The sequence below is a fragment of the Hydra viridissima genome, unplaced genomic scaffold (assembly GCF_058129835.1).
Source record: "Hydra viridissima isolate aposymbiotic clone 2 unplaced genomic scaffold, HvirCarnegie_v1 scaffold_10, whole genome shotgun sequence".
Lineage (NCBI taxonomy): Eukaryota > Metazoa > Cnidaria > Hydrozoa > Anthoathecata > Hydridae > Hydra > Hydra viridissima.
The window spans coordinates 4,667,967-4,679,865 of NW_028324309.1; the positions used below are offsets into that span (position 1 = coordinate 4,667,967).

At 25.9% G+C, this 11,899-nt stretch overlaps 1 protein-coding gene across 1 annotated transcript; it reads left to right on the forward strand.

Annotated features, from left to right (window-relative positions):
• Positions 1-411: 411 nt before the first annotated feature.
• Positions 412-11,532, forward strand: LOC149882734 (uncharacterized). The gene is made up of 27 exons (XM_090100203.1): positions 412-509; positions 1,073-1,111; positions 1,241-1,286; positions 2,476-2,508; positions 3,882-3,971; positions 4,049-4,146; positions 4,260-4,290; positions 4,415-4,494; positions 4,888-5,004; positions 6,175-6,225; positions 6,312-6,382; positions 6,481-6,553; positions 6,650-6,711; positions 6,887-6,954; positions 7,079-7,174; positions 7,528-7,583; positions 7,852-7,948; positions 8,272-8,425; positions 8,726-8,827; positions 8,973-9,117; positions 9,313-9,351; positions 9,525-9,721; positions 9,853-9,890; positions 10,135-10,482; positions 10,741-10,920; positions 11,089-11,150; positions 11,239-11,532. The coding sequence occupies exons 1-27, from the start codon at positions 501-503 to the stop codon at positions 11,368-11,370; spliced, it is 2,514 nt and encodes an 837-aa protein (XP_089956329.1). The 5' UTR covers positions 412-500; the 3' UTR covers positions 11,371-11,532.
• The last annotated feature ends 367 nt before the right edge of the window (positions 11,533-11,899 follow it).

The following is an 11,899-nucleotide window of genomic DNA, read 5'->3' on the forward strand; positions in this document are numbered from 1 at the left end:
ATCAGTAATAAAATAAAAGTTTTGATTAAATTAAAGTTTTCAGGAAGTAATGCAGAAGGAGAAAAGAGTTTTTTCTATATCAAAAAAAGGCTTAACAAATAATAATAAAATCAACATCATAAACCATGAAAAAGCATCAATATTTTGATTTTAAATTTGAGTATAATCACGTAAAAAGCAGGATCACTGAAGGCTTAATGGGTATATACTGGTTTACACAAGTCAGAGTTCAAGCATACTCAAATAAGCAAAATAGTTGATGTTTCTGGATTTTGTGTTTAATTAATATCTGAAAACACGTAGATAATCATGCAGTTTTTTATACATGTACATAAAAAAATAAATTAACATGTAATAGATCAATGTGCTCATCTCAAGTTGCAATTTTTTCTTCCATTTAGCTTTAGAAAGTACTATAATGTTATTTACGTTTATTTAGAAAGCTAAATACATATTCTTACTAAACTTGGGATAGAGAACTTTGTTGAATATACTTTATTATGTTACCGGTATGTAATTTTTCTATTTTTTTTAATAAAGGTGCTTTCTATTTTGTATATGCATTTAAAAATGCTTGTATTTGTTAACATTTTTCTAATTTTAAACAGTGAAATAAATCAAATGAACTAGAAGTTAAATAATTTCAAATATTTAGTTTAATTCTAGGGATATTTGACTTTAATTTTTTATGTTATAATAAATATAATTAGGTTATACTTTAACTATTACTCAGTATTCTTAAGAGCCTAGTTATAAAATATACTCATTTATCAATTTTCATTTTTTTACTGCTTCAGTTTGTTAAGAAGGTAAGCTTCTTTTATTATAAACTTCTGCAATTTAAAAGTTATTACTTGTTGATTAAAAGTTATTGTTAAAATACAATATCTTCAGCTTTTAATAAAATGTTTACCACTTTTTTGATGGTTTTGATTTTTAAAAATCAATTTATTATATTAGTTATTTATATAGTTGTTCTCAAAAGTATTCATTATTGATTACCTTCAAAACTATGCTTATGATTCTAGCGAGAGAAGTTTTCTATGTTTTAAAAATAAATTATTATTTTTAGGATTCTGATCAACTCTCACTTGCCTCAGTTATTTCATTAGTAAGAAATTTTATTTTAAAGATTTTATTTAGTAATCTCATCTTTCTTTAAGATTTTTTAATTATTTGAACTGTACTTGATCATTAATTATAAAAGTGCATGAGTTTCAAAGAATGGTTTTATATTTAGAGAAGTATTCCAGATGATATTATTTTGGAATCAGATAGAAGTACAGGTACTTGATTTAATAACTATTTTCCACCTTTCTTTATCTTTTTTTTTAACATAAAAGTTTTCTTATTCTTTTTAGTGATTGTTTGTTTTTTTTTACTTTAGTTCAAATAAACAATTAGAATTTTGCTGTAATCTTTTAATAACTACCAGAGAGAAAAAATGTAAAAGATTACAAATGTTTAATCTATGATATATAGTCAAAAAAGCAAAGATAAGTTGTAGTTCCAAATCAGTCTGAATTTTTAAAATAATCTTAATTAATTTAGAACTATGAAGTTGCAAAAATCAAAAAAGTTAATATGGGTTAAATAAGAAAGGTGTTAACCACAATATATATATATATGAAAATGTTGTTTTTCATCAAATTTCTTTTATTTTTCTTATTAAGAAGATATACTAAAGTTATAAGGTCTAATAAGAAAATCTTTTTTTTATTTACCAAGAGAAAAACAATATAGTTAAAGTGCACTTAAAAATATTGATTTAACTTTTTTAACCATCTTGAGAGTTGAACCAAACATTAGTTTATTTTAAGTCTTTTGCACACTTTTGACATCATCTTAACTCTTTTACTGTCTCTAATAAATATGAAATTCTGGCTGTAAAAAATATAAATCTCATCTGCAGAACGCTAATATCTTTTTATTGTTTTTGTATATATTTAGGTATATTTGTTTACAAGTTCTCAATGGTGCACCAGGAGGAAGGCAAAAAGCCTTCTCCCTCAAAAAAGCAAAAATAAAAAAGAAAAAGTAAAAAGGTCTTCATTTTCATACAAATAGGTTGTTTCTTTCACTTTTAACTAAATAATTGCAAACAGGAAATTATGTGAGAGTCAGAGCACATGTTCTAGTTGTAAGGCTTTTACTTTATATACATGTACTATATATTCTTAAGATAGTTAGCAAAGAATATCAACGTTTATAACAAAGTTATTCATGAGAGAAACATCTTTTATTTTTAACCAACAAATTATTGGAATTATAAATCAACAATTGTTTGCAAAAACTGCTTCATGCAATAAGCATCAGCATTTATTTTTTCCAATAACATTGAATAAAAACTAAAATTTATAAAAAAAGAACAAACTTATAAATCAGTCTTTTAAAATAAATTGAATATTCTGAAGTTTGTTAGAATGAACCATTTATGCTTTTAAAATTATATCTCTGAATATTTTTTCTTTACAGGGAAAGGAAATAGGCAGAAACAAGCAAAAAAGGGTTAGTATTTTAAACTAATTCAGTTAAATTTTTTTTAGAGAAATGTATACTCAGTCAACTTTAGCATTTTGGAGTTCCAGCTGGTATTTTCCTAATACAAGCACATGAGACTAGAAATTTTTACAACTAAGAATAAATACATGTTTTTTGGTAAAAAGAACGAGGATGTTGAATCAGAAGATTAAGCATTAGATGATTAACAGATGTATAAAGGTTATGTAGAAGAATTTCACAAAAGTTCTCACAAAACAATTTTTTTCCGATTGGTTAGCAATTTAGATCTGTCTTAAGAAATATCCAAACTGCTAGCCTCAAGATTTACTCAAAAGAATTTGTTACTTACAAATTTTTTATTGCAATATTATAGTATTGAGTTTTTTGTGATTGAAATGGGTGTAAAAAAACTTATCTCCTACCAATTGGTCCCCAATTATTGACTAAGATTAAAGTGCATTCTTCAGCATGATTGAAATGTTCATTCAATGAAAGCAAAAAAGTTTAAGAAAGTGTAAAGTGTGTTTGGTAATTGATGCATGAGTAGATCTTATGTGTATATATGAAGATGATTTGTTTTCTGTGTGGGAAGGAAAGTGGATACATAAAATATCCATATTTTGTTTATTTACAGGATAGTAGAGCAAAAAGAGAATACTGGGAAAGAAAAAAATCAAAAATCAATTGAGTTTTGAAGAAAAAAGCATTATAAATGAACCATTAATTGACAAAAATAGAACTACCCATATCAAGAAACCCCTCAATAAAAAGTTTGTATTTACTACATTTATAGAGAATTTCCAGGATCCAGTGACAAAAAGTGAAACCATGTAATTTTAATGAATTTTAAGAAAGCTCATTAAGGATACAAGTTCTTGTACTCTTTATGGATGATCAAATCAACAGAACAGAATATGTTTGTAGAAGTTGCAGTTAAATTCCTTGGAAAAAAAAAAACATGGTTGTTAGATTTACATCATTCAAAATTTAGTCTTCATGCCCCTGATTGTTGTATGATTGTTGTATGAGTAAATTACTTTTAATTTAAGCCATTTGCATTGCTTCCCTAAAAACTATTATATTACAGCTGTAAAATTTTTGTTGTTGTAAAGTTGTTGTTCTTTTCATAATTTGAACTAAGTAATATAATAAAGTAATTATCATAATAATTAAGTAATAATAAAGTGATAGTTAAGAATTATGTAATAGTTGAAATAAAGACAACTTTATGCAAAAGGTTTTTTTTTTTTTTGCATCAATTGGTCAATTTGAATATAAATACAACTTTTTTTTGTTTAATTTTATAGAAATAGAAAATAGTTATAAAATGTTAATGTAAAATTTAAACAAACTTTTTCACCAGCAATTTTATAATTTAGGCTTACCTTATGGGTCACCTTCTAAGACAAAAAAATCAGTGAAGAAGACTGGAAGAGAAGTTTGGGTAAATGCAATTCAAAATGGAACTGGTTAGAAAAATAAAATTGTTGTTTTTGTTAAGTTGTCTCGTTGTATAATGGGCTAAAAGCTATTTTTGTAACTTTAGGAATGAGCATGGAAAGTTCTGCTATGAATTCATTAAAGCTTGCTAAAGGAGGCTCCCAATCATCTACAAGTTTATTTCTGAAAGAAGTTTTGGGAATGGTAAAACAAAACATTTTTTTTTTTTTTCAATCTACACATTTTAAATTTCCTTGAATTGAGCTTGTTCTCTCATTGGGTATAAGTAATATTAACCTCTCAACTTGATATTTCAGAAAACTGTAAAACAAGCCAGACCTCTCAGTGGTAAGTGATTATATGTAGATTTGAATATTGGGGTGTTTTGTTCAGAATATTTGCAACAATGCTGTTTCAATTAGTTCTTTTTTTTTTTTTTAACTGTTCTTTAAAATTTTATTTTATTTTATAGCAACTAGTAGAGTTGCAGGTACTGGTCCTGTTTACAAAGATGCTGAAACTTACTACGATGAAATTCAAATGCTTAAAAATGTATGTTTTTTTTATCAAAGATTATTTGAATATATGTAAGTTTAAACAGTTTTTGAAAAAGCTTATTAACTAAAACTGTTTATACCAGTCAAAAGGAGAGTCATATAACCAAGTCCAAACATTTTTTGTAAAAAAGTCCCATAGGGATTAATTTAGAAGGTTTAGGCAGTTTCTTGACATACTAGGTTGGATTGGATTTTCTTACAATCTTGACTGTTTGGATATCCACTTGTTTACTGTTAATACTTATAATATATCAGTTTGTTCCTTAAATTGCTTTTTTATGCTAACATTTGTTAACTTAGTTTTAAATTTTTTAACATTAATACTTAATAAATGCATTGAAAACTATTCACTAATAGTTTTGTTACTTAGAGTTATTTTTTTCTTCAGACAATGAAACAGTTAAAGAATGAAAATGACATCATTAAAGCTAAGAATGTTCGTTTAGAAGAAGAAAACATTGCCAAATCAAAGAAGATAGATGAACTTCTCAATCCTGACACACAGGTGAATTATGTTCTCAGCTTAAGAATTGTTAACTAACATTTGCTTATAACTTCAAGTTTGGAACTAGTTCAATAATATGCTTATTATTAAGATTTTCATACCAAGTTTTATATGAAATTACGGTTTTTAATAGAATTCTCACATAACTTTATGTGAAAATCTGAAAAATATAACTTCTTTTTGAAATGATAGCTTCCAGTAAACAAGAAAACTAATTAATTATGATGATATAATTTATGTCAAAAAATTTGAAACACAAAAAAAATTTTTTTAAATTACTTAAAGCATTTTAGATGTGTGTGTGTGTGTGTATGTATTGGGTTGGAAAGAAAGTTTTTTGCACCTGTGCCATTACAAGTGGATCACATTAGAACATAGGAAATTCTATCATTTTCTAGAATGTTCTTGCATGTTGTTTTAATTTATCAATGGTACATTATTTTCTAGAAATTTCCACTCAACTATACAAGTGAATACAGGTGATTCACTTGACATAAAATGTCAGATCAGAAGTTCCATTTTCAACACTGCAACCTATATGAATTCAAACTCAGTCATTCCGCTGGTGAGGTTGAGTATACATATGCCAAGTCCTTATGAATTCAAACTTAGTCATTCCGCTGGTGAGGTTGAGTATACATATGCCAAGTCCTAGGCCAAGGCAGTATTAACAAATGCACCTGTCAAATTTGTTTTCATTATTTTTGTCCCGATGAACTTTAACATGAGGATTTCTAAAATCTTTAAGCCACAGCCAGGCAGCTTCTACAAAGATGAGATTTACTCCTTGCCTAATAAGTGAAGTATTGTTGATAATAATGGCAATTGTATTGTAGATTGATTGTGTTTATTTAGAGGATTGTAATGAATTAAAGTATTTCACAAAAGTCCAAAAGAAATTTCTTTCCAACCTAATATGTATGTATGTATGTATATATGTATGTATGTATGTATGTATGTATGTATGTATGTATGTATGTATGTATGTATGTATGTATGTATGTATGTATGTATGTATGTATGTATGTATGTATGTATGTATGTATGTATGCATATATACATACATGTGTGTATACATAATGTGTGTATTTATAAATATATGTGTATATATGTGTGTGTATGTGTTTATGTGTGTATACACACATATATATGTCTGTATATATACTTTAGAGCAATGATTTAAGAAGAACTCTGACATCAAAAAATCCCAGCTCCAGTGAGGCAAGTTTTTACTAAAAGAAAATTAAATGATTAAATTTGGTAAGGTATTTTGTTTTTTTTATCTTTGTTTTTTACTTTTGATTTAGGTAGTGATGAGTTTGAGACGTAAGATTCACAGATTGGAAGAAAGTTTAAGGAGTAAAGAAAGTGAGACAAGGTTGCTTTTACATTTTATTTATTAATAAACTTGTTACTTAAATGTTTAACAAATTATCTTTTTTGTCCAATATGCTTTTTTAATTTTTTTTTATTTAGAAAAATTGTTACTGATATGAAATACACAAATTATGAAGAGCTTCGGATTGAAAATGAAGTTTATCTCTCTGAGGTTTTTATATCTAGGATTTTTTTTTAAGGTTTAAATAAATGCACTTTTTCTAGATAAATAGTTTGAAATTAAATGAAATAAACTTGAATTTCCTAGATAAATCGTTTAAATGCTGTCCTGCATGATAATCAAAATCAAAGATCACTTTTATCTGATCAGTATGCTTTTTCTTCCTTTTTCAAAACCATTGTTCTTTTCTAATTATTACTTTTTTACTGACGATGTCTTTAGTTTTTCACTTAGAGTTTTTATTCATTATTGGATTTATTTTTATTTTATTCATCATCGGATTTTAGTTGTTTAATGAAATAGTTTTGAACTCATAATATTTAGAATGGTTAATGATGCATTGAAGTATTCAAATGGAACAAAAGCAGAAATTGTTATTAAAAGATTAACAGGTAAAAAAAAAAAAAAAGAGGTTACTTCAGCCTTAATACCCAAAAGATACGGTTAAAAAATCTTTTTAAAAAATTTGCTTCAAGTTAAGGTTCAGTTAACTACAAAATTATTCCTTTCTTTAAGAGGAGAACCAAAATCTCATGTTTCAAAATAAGTCTTTAAAAAGTGACTTAATGAAGCAATCGAGTGGCAATAGCTTGCAAGTAGACTTAAACAAAGGTATTAAACAAATTTCTAAATCTTTTACAAATAATTACTAATGCTTCTCATGCATTATACTTTTTTTGTTGTTATAATATAATTTTAATGTAAATATATACATAAATCAGTATAAATCTTTGGTGTAAATGAGTAAATGTATTTTTTTATATTGTGTACTTACCATTATGTGCCCTAATGCATCATTTATAAAAAAGTATATTTAAAAAATTTATGAAAATATTTTTTAATCTTATTTTTAAAACCTTATATTTTACTTTTTTTTTTTTTTTAAATCAGTGACAACTTTCACATTTATAAAGGTTTTAAAAAAATTTTAAGAAATTATACATTTAAAAATATACCAAATTTAGACTGTGAAGATATGAGTAGACATGAACTTCTGCAAAAGATATCTTTATTAGAACAAGTGAGTTGAACTTGTTTATCTCTAAAATGTTTTTATACATTCTTACCTGGTATGACATATGGTATGAATTAAGAAAATATTTAGATAAAGAAAAATTCCTTTTTGGAACAAAAAAGCTTTCAAAATCTTCAGAAAAATTATTGACTTTGTGAAAATGCTTACTTAAAAATGTGCACAATAAATTACAAGGTCTTGATAACAGGTTTTGATTAATTTTCATTCTAATGAACCTGGTTCCTATTAAATACTCCTTCATTTTTTCCTCTAGAAAGTGAAGCAAGTTGAAAAAACAGAGGGAATACATGCTGATAATTCTCAAAGTAAGAAAACTAAATCTGCTAATGAAATTGAAGCTTTGGATGAAAGTAAGTGTTGAATTTTTTTTAGATTAATCATATTGTAAATAATAAATAGGTAGTAGCAATAAATATTTCCTATATTTATTGCTGCTACTTATTGAGAGAATAAAAAAGAAAGTTTTTTTGCATTAATGAAAAGAAAGTTTTATCTTTTAAATAATCTTTGTACAAACAAATAATCTTTAATACAAACATGTTTATAAAGAGGTTATTATTTTTTTATTGGTGTTCATCTGATTTTTCTAATAAACATTCTAATAAAATTCACCTCTATATTTGTTTTACTTTTTAAAGTTTACTTATGTTTTTATTGTACTTTTTTTTGTTAGGGTGTATTGAACTTAATGGCCCATTGCCTCTGCAGATAAAACAGCTCCGTGCCAGAGAAAAAGAGTTGCTTGAGCAAATTGATCGGTTGGAAATTTCAATTACCAAACTGAAAGAAGATCGATCACACTATAGAAAAATGACTGATGATTATAGGTTTTAATTTTAGTGATAGTTAATCCAAACATTGTGTCTTTCTTTGTCTCAATCTTTTCCATTTGTATATTTGTCTTATTAAAAACAATGAAGTGAAAGCTTTTAATAATTAATGCAAATGTATTCTATGCTATTAGCTCATCAAAGCTGACTATTTTTAATGATATTAATTTTATTTTTTTTTTTTCAAAAATCTTACCAAATTGTTTTAACATAGTATGAAAAAATTTCTGATTGAAAGTTATTGTTCTTGTTATAAAATTGCATTTGTATAGCTAATAGAAGTGCTTGTAACTTTAGACAACAAATCGATGCAAACAAAAAAACAACTACTAATACTGGTACAGCCCTTACACGGACAAATACAATGGAAAATGAACCAAAAGCAGCTAATGACATCAGGTACATATTTGATTTTCTTTTTTGGAAGTGATGGTGATGATAGTGATTTTAATTATGGGGGTCACACCTAAGATAATGATGGTAATTATGGGGGTCACACCCAAGGTAATGTATGTTTTGGTTTATCTTTTTCTGTTAAACTCAGAAAGAAATCAAGTATCAAAAAACCTACACCAACAGAAAATCTTAAGGAGACTGAATTAGTGAGGGAGGAGAAGTTGAACCTCTTAAAAGAAAAGCAAGCAGCAAGAACAATACAAAGAACTTGGAGAAATAGAGAAAAGAACAAGGTAATTGAGTTATCATTTGTATTTCAGTTTTTTTATTTGAAAAACTTCTAAACAGACAAAACATGTTGTATGATTGATTCTTTTAAGTAAAAATTTAATTAAGACATTTGTATATGTTGAATTTTAGTAAAGATTCAATTATTTTATGGCTTGAACTTGAAACAAACTCCTATTTCTAAATTTGTATCTGTTTAGGAAAATACTCAAAATAGTTCTGAAGAGAGTTTAGTTGATGTGAGAAATCTTTGTTGTAAAGTTTTAAATTTTACTGCTTTTAACAATATTTTACATATAATTTATGAATGATTTTTTTACCTTTTAAATAGTAAAATCTTTAGACGGAAAAATAAATTTCATTTCAAAATAAGTTCAGCTCCAGGCTTTAGTTTTACAAGAATTTTACTTAGGCTGTTGTTGAGATTCAAGCTGCTTTAAAAGCTCATCTTGCACGACAAAAATATATCAATACAGTTAACGACAACAGCAAGAGCAAATCTTTAAAAAATCCCATAACAAAAGAACTGAAAGAAAGTGATATTTTACTTGTTCAGTCAGCTATTAGAGCACACACAGTTCGAAGTCAATTTCTGAGTAAAATGAAAAAGTAATTTTTTTGCGTAAAATTTTCATTCACAATTGATCTATTTATTTTTTTATAACCAAATTAATGATTAATCTTGGAGCTGGCATGTTTAATTGCTTGCATTTATTCTTGTTAATTTAAACTTTTTTTAGTGTTAAAGAAAAAGAAGAAATTATGAACAAAAAAAATGGTAAAGTTCTCTTGTTGATTTTTGTCAATAAAATGAAAAAAATGAAATGGTATTATAGTAAATTATAGAATATTATATCGAAATGATGTTATATCGAAATGATATTATAGTATAGTACATCGAAATAATATTAATAGTAAATTATATTGAAATGATATTATAGTATACTATTATAGTATATATTTTTCTTATATGTGGTTAAAATTAAGGTAGAACCTTTTTTACAATTATTTAACCAATTTAGTGTCAAATCATTCATCTGTCAATAAACTGATTGATGAAGAGTCTGATGAAGATGATGCTGTGGTTGTTGGAAGTAGTGTTAGTCTTTCAAAATATCGAAATAACCAAAAGTCTAAATATGATGAAAGATCTAATGAAAATGATGGAAGGCCTAATGAGGCTAGTAGGAGATCAAATGTGAAACCTATCCATGATGGTGATCATATATTTCTTGATACAAGATCATCACATAAAAGTGAGGTTGTTGATAAAAACAGTTCACTCAATAATGCAAGAATGAAAGGAACTTTGGAATCTTTTGTTAATAGTGATGACCTACACAGGAAAAAAAGTCAAAAGCTGGTTGAAGGTGATTTTGTTTTCACAATCATCCTCTTCACACATCAATCATTTTTTTCATACATCGAACTTTCTCTCTACCCAATAATCATCCTCATTGATTGTCCAAATTAATCATCATTTTTACTTAACATAGTCTAAACAAAAATCTTTTCATCTGTCATCATTATGAATCATCGATCATTTTCATTAACCATCAACACTTATTCCTTTACAAAAAAACAATTTTAATTTTTGTTTTTTTAATTTCTATTAATTTTTTTGTAAGCATCTTCTGTTACACAATTAAAAGCATCCTCAAATCCCTGGTCAAACAATCACAAAAACAATGTTAATAATCATGATGATAATGATGATGATGACGATGATGAGTTGGTATGCACTCCAACATTAGGTAGAAAAGCGAATGAGCTAAAAAAAGAATCAAAAAGTAAAGTTTCAAAAAAAGGTATTTAGAATTTTTTTTTTTAATCATTTTCCTTGAAATAATAATATAAAAAAAAGAGTTAAAAAATGTCTCTCTAAAGTTAAAGTTTGTGTAAACAAGGAAAGGAAACAAACATTCCAACTAAACTTTTCTATTCCACTGTTTTTTAATTTATTATAATACTTACAGAAGCAGATGAACTTGCAATCAAATGGGCAAATAGTGGCTCACACAGTAAAAAATCTAAGAAGGTGATCAGTATTTTTTGAAATTTGTTATTTGGTACAAATCTTTCTTAATCAAGTTTTATGAAATCTCCTTGTTAAACTTTTTTAACAGGACTCAAAGTTACCACCAAAACCTTCTCATCAGTTCTCCAAAAACAACACAAATGATGACATTGCTACTGCCTCATCAGTTCAAAGAAAACTAGTTAGAAGCAAATTTGCAATTGATGACGAACTTTTTTAACTATTTTTTTTTTTTTTTTTTAAAAGTTTTTTAATATAAATGTTTTAGAAAAGTATTCCTGCTAAAAGCAGTGTACCAGATTTTTAATGTTTCATATGTATTTAACATCTATTTATTGAATTGTTTATTTGTTTGTTTCATTAAAAAATGATCTCCCTAAAACTTTCTAAAATCTTTTTTCTCGTTTGCTTTTAACATGTCAAAATTATTGTAGATATTTTTTAAAAGATATCTAAATAATTTTTTTTTTAGCTATCAAAAACGAAAATTTGTTTAGTCAGTGGTGCCAATATTTTTTGTTAAATACTTATAATATATATATATATATATATATATATATATATATATATATATATATATATAGACAAATGGACACAAACACATTCATGAAGAAAACAAATGTAAAAATAGCTTAATATATTTATTCACAATTTAAATTAAAAGGAATAAATTTTGAAATGCCTGATATAATGACTTTTGCATACCATGTGTGTGAATTGATATCCTTATTTTAAATACTTTGGCAAAG